Raw genomic sequence first — 13052 nt, 5'->3', positions numbered from 1 at the left:
TGCATGATATAAATTTCGCTCTTTTACAGTGTCCAATTCACTAGTGTTTAGTACATTCACAAAGTTGTACTATCATTACTATTACCTACTTTTTGACTAATCTATCACTCCAAAGGGAATTTGAGGGTGTTTTTTATCCTCTCCATACTCATTCCTAGTCTCTCCCCATTTTCTCCTAAATTCAGCCCTGACAACCATATAATCTTACAAATACCATCATTTATTTTTTATTTTTTATTTTTTGTCAGTTGTGGAGCTTGAACTCTGGGCTTGGGTGCTGTCCCTGTGCTCTTCAACTCAAGGCTACTTGAGCCACACTTGAGCCACAGCACCACTTCCAGTTTTCTAGTGGTTAATTGGAGATAAGAATCTCATGGACTTTCCTGCTCAGGCTGGCTGTGAACCATGATCCTCAGATCTCAGCCACCTGAGTAGCTAGGATTATATAGGTGTGAGCCACCGGCACCCTGCCCATCATTTATTACACTACATCATCCTATAATATACCATGATATATTTTACAATATACTGTCTTTTATTTACTATCATGTAGCAATAATATACCATCTTACAACATATGATCATGTATCCTTACTTTTACATTTAATATTACTTATTATATCTTTTCTGATAAGTCTAGCTTCTTTAATGCAGTATTTTCAAGGTTTGTGCAAGTTGTGACTTGTATAAACAATCTTTTTTTTTTTTTTTTCTCAGTCATCAGGGCTGACCTCTGGGCCTAGGCACAGTCCCTGCGCTCTTCAGCTCAAGGCTATCACTCTACCACTTGAGCCACAGCGCCACTTCTGGCTTTTTTCTTTTTTTTTTTTCTTTTTGCTTATGTGGTGCTCAGGAATCAAACCCAGGACCTCAGGTATGTAAGGCAAGCGCTCTACCACTGAGCCACCTTCCCAGCCCATGCAGTCCATTCTTAATGGCAAATAGTAATCCATAGTCAGGATATGTCATTTCATATCATCATACCATTTAGGCATTTGGGTTTTTCCCCTATTCTTGGATATTATGGCCAATGCTTCTATGAGCATTCATATACAAATTTTGTGCAGATACTTTTTCACTTCTCGTGGGTTTATACCTAGGAATGGAATTGCTAGGTCACATGGTGATTCTGTGGTTAACATTTAGAGGAACTACCCACTGTTCCCCAAAGGAGATGTACAACACTGTCCCACCAGCAATGCATGAGGGCTTTGATTTTTCTACAATCTGGCTAACACTATCTGTCTTAACTTTTTTTATAAATCCTAGTGAGTAATGAAGCAATATTTCATTGTCAACTTTATTAAAATTTCCCTTATGGCTAACAGTGTAGAACCTTTTCTTAAGTGTTTATTGACCATTTGTATATCTTTGTAGAAATGTCTACTCAGATCCTTCAACTATTTTTTATTATTATATTCAAAGGGTTGTTGGAAGATTTCATTTAACATGCCCATGTATTTGTATAATATATATTGGTCCACTCGTTTTCAATTAGATTATCTTTTTATTATTTAGTTGTAAGAATTCATGTCAACCAACATATAAGTCTCTTATCAAATAAATGATTTGCAAATATTTTCTCCCATTCTATGGATTGCCTTCATTTTCAGCTTTTTAGTTGCATGAATATTTAATTTGATAAAGTCTAATTTATTTTTTTATTTTGTCATGTGTATGTTTGGTGTTGTGTATTAATAGCATTTATCTAGCCACAGGTCAGAAAAATCTACTCCTTCTTAATGTTTCTAGATTTAGTTCCTTCAATTAAGCTATTTCAAATCAATTTTGTATATGATGTGAGGTAGGATCCCAAGTACATTCTTTTTTTTTGTCTGTTGTGGGGCTTGACCTCTGGGCCTGGGAGCAGTCCCTCAGCAGGTTCAACTCAAGGCTAGCACTCCACCACTTGAGCCATGGTGCTACTTCTGGGGTTTTTTTGTTGTTATTGTTTGGGGTTTTTTGTTGTTGTTGTTGGTCGTGGGGCTTGAACTCGGCTCTTCAGCTCAAGGTGAGGGCTCTACCGCTTGAGCCACAGCACACTTCCGGTTTTCTAGTGGTTTATTGGAGATAAGAGTCTCACAGACTTTCCTGCCCAGGCTGACTTTGAACTGGGATCCTTGGATCTCAGCCTCCTGAGTAACTAGGATTACAGGCCTAAGCCACCAGCTCCACATATATTCTTTTAAGTGTATATAATTTTCCCAGCACCATTTGTTGGTAAAAATATTCTTTTGCAGGGGCTGGGAAGGTGGCTCAGTGGTAGAGCTCTTGCCTTGCATGCATGAGGCCCTGGGTTTGATTCCTCAACACCACATAAGCAAAAAGAAAAAAATCCGGAAGTGACGCTGTGGCTCAAGTGGTAGAGCGCTAGCCCTGAGCTGAAGAGCTGAGGGACAGCGCCCAGGCCCAGAGTTCAGGCCCCACGACCGGACCCAAAAAAAAAAATATTCTTTTGCAATAAAATTGACTTGGCAAACATGTCAGAAATTAATTGACCATAAATAAGTGTGTTTATTTCTGGCCTCTCAGTTCTATTTTGGTGACATACATGTATGTGTGTGTGTGTGTGTGTGTGTGTGTGTGTGTGTGTGTGTGTGTGTGTGTGTGTGTGTACACACACACACACACACACACACACACATATATATACACATACACAAACACACATACATATTCCTATGCTAGTATCACACTGTTTTTGTTTGTTTTAGTTGTGTTGGCAGATTGAGCCTAGGACTTCATGCATATTAGAAAAGTACTTTACCATTGAGTAACACTGCCACTCATGTTGTCTTGTTGTAACTTGGTGTAGTAAGTTTTATTGTTTAGAAATATGAGTCCTATACCTTGTTCTTTCAGTGGCATTTTAGTATATCACTTATGCTCATTGCCATAGGTTGGAGGTTTTCTGTTTTATTTTATTGTGATAAAATACACAACCTAAAAATTTCCATTTTTTTAAATCTTTTACCACTTTTAAGTGTATAACCAATGGCTCTAACTATATTCACAAAATTCACAGTGTTGTGTAACCATCACCATTGTTTATTTTCAGAATCTTTTTGATCACTGCAAATAGAAACTCTGCACCCATTAAGCAATAACTTTCCATTTTACTTCCTTTCAGCCCCTATTAACCTTCACCCTCTTTTTCATCTCTAAATTGACTTACTCCTGATACCTCATGTAAATGGGATCATGCAATGTTTGCACTTTTTATTTCTGTGTATCTCACTTAGCACAGAGTTTTCAAGTTTATTAGTGCTATAATAGGTACTAAAATTCAGCTCATTTTTATACCTGAGTTACATTTTCTTAAATATGTTTTTACCTTTGGGCCATTTGAGTAAGACTGCTATGAATATCTGTGTTTGAGTCTCTGCTCTCAGTTCTTCTGCTTCTACACTGCAGGCCTTGTGATTCTATGACTGTTTTGAGGGATGACCCTGCTGGTTTTTGTGGCATCTGCATGTTTCACCCTTACACAGCAAAGCACAAACCATTCAAACTTCTCTACATCTTCACCATCATTTGTTACTTTTAAATACATACATACATACATATATATATATATATATATATATATATATATATATATATATATAATAGTCATACTAGGGGCTGGGGATGTGGCTTAGTGGTAGAGTGCTTGCCTAGCATGCATGAAACCCTGGGTTCAATTCCTCAGTACCACATAAACAGAAAAATCCCGAAGTGGCACTATGCTCAAGTGGTAGAGTGTCAGCTTTGAGCAAAAGATGCTCAGGGACAGTTCTCAGGCCCTCCTTTAACCCCAGGACTGGCAAAAAAACAATAATCATACTAAAAGATATAATTTTTTATTTGAAAATTAAATACTTAATATGTTAGACATACTAAGTATTTCAGTGAAAAGAAACTCAAGGAAAATGGTGGTTTTCTAGATTCCTTGTTAGCTTTGTGTCTTTATTATAATTGGGAATATCCATAATTTACTATAGTTGATAAATAACTAAATGCTGTCTGAACTTTTTTTTTTTTTATGGCAACCTGGGGCCTTCAACTTATTAGGTACTAAACCATGTCTCTGCTTGTTTTTGCCTTAGTTATTTTTCAGATAGAATCCTACACTTTCTTCCCAATGCCTGAGATTACAGGCATGAACTATCATACCTGGCTTAATTTTGTTTAGATGGATAAGATCTCACTTAACATTTTTCCCTGGCTGGCCTCAAACCATGATCCCTCCCTCTCTGCTCCCCTGAGTAGCTAGCATTATAGGAATGGATCTTCATGTCAGCCCTGTAAGTCTGGAATATTTTAAACTTTTGTGGATACATATCATTTTAAATTTTGGGAACTATAACTCTCCCTGTCTTTTCTATGATATTAAAGACAACAGACACTATTGATAGAACTCAGCCAGACAAGAATGGTGAGGACATCAGTGCGTATTTCATGAACCCATCCTTGGTACAACCAGGGTCTTCACCAGCTGTGAGAAAGAAGACAGAAGATGTGAGTGACCTGTCTGACAGTCAAAGAAGCGTACCACTTGCTGTGACCGATGCACTAGAGCATATCATGGAGCAGCTCAATGTCTTGACACAGGTGCGTTGGCACGGTCTTGGGAAGATATGCACAATTTTGTTATAGCAGGTTGCAAAACTAATGGGGCATGAGAAGATTTTTCTTTATTCCCAAGATGTGCTGGGCTAGCTGCTCTAAGCTGTGTCTACAGAGAAGCTCGAAGAGAGAGAAAGAGAGGGACAGGGGAGGGAAAGAGGAAAGAAGTGTGGTTGCATGCATGCGCACGCTCACACACACACAGATTTCTTTGGAAAAAGCAGCAGTGGCACTCCATGCCACAGAGGTATTTGGCTTTAGACAGTGATGTTTTGCCCTCTGAATATTAATATTATGTCACTCATAATATAATACTTGGGACCTAAAGAAAAATCTATTGCAAGTAAACATTTCTGGTTATTATGAACTATTACCACCAGTATGTATACTTTTTCACTCTGAAAACATAACTTTTCTCTTTCCAAAGCTTCATGTATCAGTAGTAGTTCTTTATTAGTAAGGGCTTTGCATTCCCATTTTAGTATCTTAATCAGTTTTTGTGAAGCAGTTTACCTTTGCAAAGAAAGGAAATCGTGATTCTTTTTTTTTTTTTTTTTTTCTCCATCCTGGTGGCTGAATTCTGGGCCTGGGCACTGTTCCTCAGCTCTTCAGCTCAAGGCTAGCACCCTACCACTTGAGCCACAGCACCACTTCCGATTTTTTTCTTTTTTCATGTGGTGCTGAGAAATTGAACCCAAGGCCTCATGCATGCGAGGCAAGCACTCTACCACTGAGCCAATTTCCCAGCCCCAGAAATAGTGATTCTTAAATAATGCACCCAGATCTTTCCAGTTCTTGATCAAAGGTATAGATGTGGTAAGGAAAGTTGTACCTTGAAGTGATGCACCAAAGTCTTCTGTTCAGCTCTGTTGATTTAGTGTTTTCTTTAGAGGAGTCTTCTTAAGTTCTTTGAAATGTATAATGTCTGTATAATCCACCATGCACAATATTTGTTGGAGCAGATAAATTATATAGTTATATAGAACAAAGGACTAAAATATAAACTAGAGAGATATCAATTACTTGTCTAGCAAAAATATTTCAAAATAAAATAGCTCCTGTATAGAAATTACCTAACTCACTTCTCAGTACTGGCTGTGTATTACATCACTGTAATCCAGGGCCACCTGGATGTGATAAGATACTGGTGTCTTTCAGATAAGCACGTCTTGTAATTCTGCTTTGGAACCAATGTTTAGAATAACTATTTTATGTTTTATTTTGTTGTGGGGCTTGAACTCAGGGCCTGGATACTGTCCCTGAGCCTCTTTGTGCTCGATGCTAATGCTCTACCACTTGAGCCCACAGTGCCACTTCTGGCTTTTGAGTGGTTAATTGGAGATTAGAGTCTCAAAGGGACTTTTCTGCCTAGCCTGGCTTCAAACTACAAAATCCTTAGATCTCAGCCTTCTGAGTAGTTAGGATTACAGACATGAGCCACTGGTACCTGGCTAGAACCACTAATTTAAGGCATATTTGTATACTGTTGATAACCTCTCAAGGCCTTTGGAATTTTAAGAAGCATGTCCATGGTTTTAGTCAACAGTCTGTGGTAATGAGCCATGTGAGAACTTGGAGTCATGTATGATTTGCTCAGAGAGCATATTAAAATCGTCCATTACCACTTTCTAATATTGTGCCAGAGAGACTTTCTCTGTTTTTAGCAGATGTTCCTTTCCTTTAAAGATAGTGAGGTGAGATAGTACACACCTGTAATCTCAGGATTTGAGAGGCTGGGACTGGAGGATCATGAATTCATGGCCATCTTGGGCTATATAGTGATACCTTGTCTAAAAAAATGAGGAGGAGGAGGAGGAGGAGGGCAAAGATGAAGAAGAGGATGGAGGAAGGGGAGGGGGAGGAGTTGTTGCCCTCTGAGTTTCATGTCAAAAATCAGTTTTAGCTGGCTTGTTATCCAGATTGCCATGTGTTTACCTAAGCCATTACCTGTCAGTGCCAGTCCTCATTAGAATTTCTCACATATAACCTTCTCATTCACTACTGCTTCAGCTTCAGGATTCATTGCTTTCTTCACCTGATTCAAAGTTAAGTGAAAAACCTTCAGCTTTGTTAAATCTGTGATTTAAAAAAAATTAATGTTGAAGGACAGAATTGGCTATTAAAAAGGTTAAAGCAGGCCTAGCATACTTGTAAAAGGGGAACAGAGAGTCTGCAGGCAAGAAGCAAGGAAAATACATTTCTTACTCCATTTACTAGTGACTTCACGTCACCTAAGTTGCAGAGAATTTAACTGTCTGTAGGAACTGTAATTAGAAGTAAATTAAAATTAGCCAGGCGCTGGTGGCTCACACCTGTAATCCCAGCTACTCAGGAGGCTGAGATCTGATGATTGCAGTTCAAAGCCAGCCCGGGCAGGAAAGACCATGAGACTTCTATCTCCAATAAACCACCAGAAAACCGGAAGTGGCGCTGTAGCTCAAGTGGTAGAGCGCTCACCTTGAGCTGAAGAGCTGAGGGACAGCGCCCAGGCCCAGAGTTCAAGTCCCACGACCGACAAAAAAAAAAAAAAAAAAAAAAAAAGAAGTAAATTAAAATTAAGTAACATTTGGCCAGGAGATAAGTGGAGTCAATCAGTGTCAAACCACTTTATCATAAGTAATGTAGTAGTATATTGTATCTGGCAAGCTGTTTGGCACATTTTAGGCACTCAAGCATTGGTAGAAAGTCTTATGAACTTAACTGTCATTTTTTAGTTAGTCATGGTCTACTCCAGAAATATGACAGCAAGAGTTTTAAGTGATACCAACAGTTTACCTTTCATGTACAATGGAAAAATCACTTCATTTTCTTGTACATTGTTGGCTAAAATAACCAAGCATTTATTTTGCCGTTCCTATATGAATTCTCCCATTGAATAGCCAAGCAGGAAACATGGAAACATGTCTCTTATTTATAAATTATCCCAACTTATAAAATGTCTCATATGACAGAATTAGACAATGGTCATTATCCCGGCATTGAGTCACCACCAAAAACATCACTCAAAGAGAAATAACTGACGCTGCGCTGACTGTGTGCCCACTAATGAAAACACAGACCACCACCACCTGCAGTCTTACCTTGATCTTGTAGAATGTGCACAGGCTGGAGGAACAGAGTAAGCCGCACCTGAGTGTGGCCCTTAAGTCCAAGTCACTGGAAACTTCTTCAAAGGTCAGCTGACCTGAACTGCCAACAAATACACTGTCAAAAGAAATTAGGGAAAAGTGGCACCTGTAGATTAAAAGTAACCTGGCAGGCCTCGAAAATAAAAGAGCAAATGTATTTTCCTGGGGTTTACATTTGAGAAATAAAACCATAAGGAAATATTTAAAAAGTGATGGTAAAGGTAAGGATAGTGGCTGTTCTGGAAGTAGCAGGAGGACAGACATGGAAGGTGCTCCAGGTGCCAGCGGAGTTTTAGTTATTGCCTGGTAGCTATTAAAATGTTTTTCTGGTGAGAATTCATTAAGTCTCGTGTGACTTCCTAATATATATCTTAGTTATAACAAGTATTTTTTAAAAGATATAAAAGAAGCCAGATGGCAGTGGCTCCTGCCTGTAATCCTGTCTACTCGAGAGGCTGAGCTCTAAGGATCACAGCTCAAAGCCAGTCCAGACAGGAATGTCTGTGAAACTCTTATCTCCAGCTAACCAACAGAAAACTGGAAGCGGAGCTGTAGCTTAAGTGGTAGAGTGCCAGCCTTGAGTGGAAATGCTTTTAAGGGATAGTGCCTAGCTTCTGAATTCAAGCCCCAGTACCAGCACACTAATGCACACACACACACACACACACACACACACACACACACACACACACACACACACACACACACACACACACACACACACACACACACACGTAAAATATCACACAAAATTAGATTTCCCAAATTTAATGCATGTACTTTTAATGAGGGTATGTAACCGCATCCTGACGAACCCCTGGTTACGGCAGCCTAGAACCAGCATAAGCCACTGTGTACATTTTTGCTCTCGTCAGCCTGTGCGCTGCTGCTGGCCTCTTCTGGGTGCGGGAACCTGGGGCGATCATTATGGTCTCTCCAAAGAACTCTTAACTGCCTGGCTCTGGGGCGCTGAAGGGAAGCTCGGCCATGGATTCAGTTGTAACAGAGCGACTGGAGATGACCTCCCCGTGGCGCCTGAGCCGCAAGCGCAGGCCGAGGGTTGCTCTCCGCACACTACTGTGTAGCCTGTGGCACTGCTTATAAGCAGTACTTTACATGGTCTCTTTCCGGGCCTGTGGCTTCAGTAGATCAGATAGAAGAGTTGTCTGCAGAGGCCAGATCTACATTCCTTTTTCCTCATATGTGTCAGTTTTGTTCATTTCCTTAAACTGCTTGATAGTGCTTGTCCCTTGGTAGGACCCAGCAGTAACACAAGTTCGCGCCCCCCCCCCAACGCTTTTTTTAAAAAACAGGAGATTGGCATCCCAATTTTGAAAAGGCTTGTTCATCCAGACACCACCTTTTTCATACTAATCCCGAAGTTACCAGCCATTGACTATTTTGTCCTCCTATTTGCAGACTGTTTCAATTTTGGAGCAGCGACTGACTTTGACAGAGGATAAGCTGAAAGACTGCCTTGAAAATCAGCAAAAGATTTTCGGTGCCATCCACCAGAAAAGTTGACTAGGAAAGTGTGAACTGAGGCAAGAGAAATGAGCGCGTGTATGTACTCAGGAAGGTAGCCCAGAGGCTCCACCCCCTTACCCCACTCACCACTCCCCATGACATTTCTTCAGAGGGTGAGCAACAGAACAAAAGACAGAAAAAGCCTATTTAAGGACCAATTTAAACACACAAATCAATGTCAAGGACTAATTTACATCACTCCCAGGTATGATTGCAGTAATAAAGTGGAGAAGCATTCATGCAATTCCCCTTCCCCCCATATTATTTTATATAAATGTCATTTTTCATTCATACCCTAAATCTTGCCAGGAAAGTAACCAAATCTTTGAATTTTACTGCTAAATTATTTGAGAATGATCATGTTCAGGAAATCCCTTAAAGTAATTAAGTTATTTCTATAACAACACACTTGAACAGTGCAATGATTCATTTCTAAACTAGCATTTGAAAGTAGAGAATGAGCTATTGATCTGGCTCATGTTTCTTTTAAACAACAACAACAAAAAAGCATCCTCATATTAAGGCCTTAAAGAGATAATGGATAAAAATACCAAGACTATGGAACTTCCACAGTAAGAATACACCCTATTAGCAACGGGACATATGTAAGGTGAGGCAGAGGGTTTTTATTTGATTTCTGCTGTGCATTCTTTATCTTTTGACTGACCCAAAGGGAAATGGAGAGTTAAAAGCATCTGAAGCACACATGTAGTTTCTATCACAAATGAGTGGGCAGAATGATCTGGGTAGGAATGCACCTGCAATCACAGTTCGCAGAGATTTTGTTAGTGTGATTTCAGCATGCTAAAAAGCCAAAATGATGTAACAGATCTATTTTAAAATTTGCACACATGTATATATACACATGCCTCAGAAATACCTTTGCTTAGGGTGATTTTTGGCAGCCGAAAAATAAGTCCTATATTTATTCTGAAAAGCATCATTTGCATCATTGTCTTCCTGGGTTTGTTATTGTTGTTAATGAATTGTGACTTGAAGCAAAATGAAAATGAGCCAGACTTTCTAAAAGATTGTGGTTACGGATTAAGAATTTTATCTTAGACAAAATGGAGAATAAAGTTTGAAAGAAAAAAAAAAGCAGGCAAATTAATTGCAGCTTGCTTTTCCAGTAGCCTGAATCAAGAACAAAGGTGGGAGATGGAAGACCACATTTATAGTCTCTACTTATAATATGAGGAAAATACTATCTATGGTTTAAAAAACTAAAATAGGAGAAAAGGTAAAGTCCTGTTTATGTGAAAATCTATATTGAAACATTTTTTTCAAAGCAATTTTAATTGTACCCATGACTTTTATCTTTTTATCGTCTCCTTGTGTGTTTTAAGTGCCTTTTATATTGTGTTTTCTAGACATTTTCAAGAGCTTACAAAGACTAACTGGTATTATATTTTTATAACTCCATTGAAAAATCTAAATAAGAAATGAAATGTCATGCAATTTTTGTTTACAATTTTTTATGCTTCATACAATAAAGACACTTTTCCTTTTTTAAAAAAAAGTCAGTTTTTTTTTAACGTTTATAACCTGGAAATTCTAAGCTTCTTATCATCCGGCTCTTGCAATGTAAGTATCAGTCTCCTAGAGAGCTTGTCCACACAGTTTCCAGGGCCTTATCAGAGGTTATGAGTCACAGGGATGGGAGGGGCCCATGACTTGTGTCTCTTAACAAGTAAGTCACTGACTACAAAGATGCTATTGCCCCAAGGCCCACACTTGAGGAATCACTGATGTAACTTTAGCTCAGTCTTACAACACAATGTTACCACATTAGTTGTACAGACCTGGAAGAACTTTATGTGGTTTATGATAATGATACGAACTTACAACTTGTTCGGGGAGGGTCATTTTATAATTCCCCTTTACCTCAAACAGATCCTGGCTTCCCACCCCAACTGGAATATCTCCTCTTTAAAGTGCAATAGTAACTTCTAAATATATCCATAATCAGTTCCGCCACCCTCTCCCCCAATTACTACCATCAACAGCAGCAATTTTCCTATGCTTTCTAACCTTAATAAAATGTCAATCTTCCATTGGTGAAGCTGAAGTCGTGGTTTCCTCCTTGACTTCTTTCAAACCTCATTCTTCAGTTCTTCAGCAAATCTTAAGAATTGATGAAACTCAATTCCTCATCACCTCCATCTTTCGTCATGGCCCAAGCCATCATCTCTTTCCTGGATGACTGTAGATACCTCCTAACTGTTCTTCAGGCTATCACCTATAAACATCAGGCCTTTGTGGAGTCAAAATAGGTAGCTCAACCAGATACAGGAGTATATGCCTCTAATCAATCAAAGCACTCTGGAGGCTGAAGCGGAAGGATCAAAAGTTGGATGCCAGCCTGGGTCAAGAAGACCTTGCCCCAGAAAAACAAACACAGCAACAAGAAAGCAAGTTCCCATCTCATTCAGAGTAAATTCCTTTACCCAGATGATGTCTTTTCAACCTCATTTACTTCTTGAGCAGAAGAGCTTAACAGCTCATTAATCTTCAGTTATAATCTTTGATATCACTTTCTCCTTGAACTCTACCATACTTCTATCTCAGCCTTCCAAGTGCTGGAATTACAGGCATCCTCCACTATGAATGGCTATAATTTTAAAACTTAACATATAACAATTATACTTATTTATGGCAGAGTGATTATTCAACGCATGTATATTAGGTATCAACTTTCCAATCAGGGTCATAGCTATTTCCAGCACCTTAAACCCTTTTCATTTCTTTGGGCAGACAGCAATGAATTCAAGAATTAGGCTATACCAAACCACAAGAGGTCTGGGCTTCACCACCAAGTACAAGCACCTGGGGAATCTTTTATAAGGTGTTTGAGGAAGCAAGACAGAAATATTTGACTAGTTAATGTAGAATAGGAAGCCATAAACAGACTTAGAGGTTATAGATTGTTGATACTCAAATTTGGTCGTCCTCCAATATGACTTTAATCGGAGGTTTTCTTCCTAGTTCTGTACAGAAAAGCTTAGGGAGTTAGAACTGTTTGAGTCTAATTATTTTAACATCACGGTATAAGTTACATCTCATTTGCAAATAGCCTATTTCCCATTCTAATTTTGAAGGTTAATATTTCAAATGGTATAAAACATTGTTTAGGTGAAGCACACCTATAGTCCCAGCACTTAGAAGACCCAGACAAGAACATTGAAAGTTCAAGGCCAGCCTGGGCTATAAAGCTAGACCCTGCCTCCAAAAAAAAGGACAAAAAGATGAAGAAAATTGTTTAGGTAGTTCAGTTAGTGAACTTTCATGGGATACATGAAAAATAATGGCAGGAAAGATTTTTTTCTAATGACAATTATTTATGGAGTATATAGTTTCAAACTGTAAGTTGATGAGCTTTACCTTTCTAATTATATGTGATTGTTTATATGATAATGTCTCCTGATTTTACTAAAGATTTGAAATTTATGATAAATTTGAACCATTGGGATGAACCCAAATGCAACCACTGAATAGTTTTGCTTGGCTCACAAATTTATTTTTAGTCTATTGGTGTTACCTACTGATACTTAAAGACTGGAGATTTAGATCATAACTTAGACTCTACCTTGTGATAGCAGAAATGTTCTGTAAATACTGCACCTGCCTTTTTCATAGCTGCAGGGAACTAACACTGGGAGAGGAATTGGCTTTGGTAGGGCAGGCATACCCCACTCCTGTTTGTCATCACCTTTCTCTACTGCTTGACATTACCTACCTGACCCTATGGTATGCAAGTCTTCTACCTGGTGATCTAAAGTGTCTCTACCA

At 38.8% G+C, this 13052-nt stretch overlaps 1 protein-coding gene across 8 annotated transcripts in view; it reads left to right on the top strand.

The window, feature by feature from the left end:
• Positions 1-10767, top strand: part of Poc1b (POC1 centriolar protein B) — an 81325-nt gene extending 70558 nt beyond the window's left edge. For 3 of the 8 annotated variants that reach the window (XM_069989625.1, XM_069989604.1, XM_069989602.1), the window contains 2 exons: positions 4378-4593; positions 9156-10767. In XM_069989625.1, the coding sequence (XP_069845726.1) occupies positions 4378-4593; positions 9156-9260 (321 nt within the window). In that variant the 3' untranslated portion in view covers positions 9261-10767. Of the gene's footprint in view, positions 1-4377; positions 4594-9155 lie in introns of those variants that run through there. The other 5 variants (XM_069989609.1, XM_069989616.1, XM_069989606.1 and 2 more) reach the window with 4 other exon arrangements.
• Positions 10768-13052: the final 2285 nt, after the last annotated feature.

The sequence above is a fragment of the Dipodomys merriami genome, unplaced genomic scaffold (assembly GCF_024711535.1).
Source record: "Dipodomys merriami isolate MVZ:Mamm:240054 unplaced genomic scaffold, mDipMer1.0.p SCAF_10, whole genome shotgun sequence".
Classification (NCBI taxonomy): Eukaryota; Metazoa; Chordata; class Mammalia; order Rodentia; family Heteromyidae; genus Dipodomys; species Dipodomys merriami.
The sequence above is the reverse complement of the archived record's forward strand: the minus strand, read 5'-3'. Positions and strand labels throughout refer to the sequence as shown.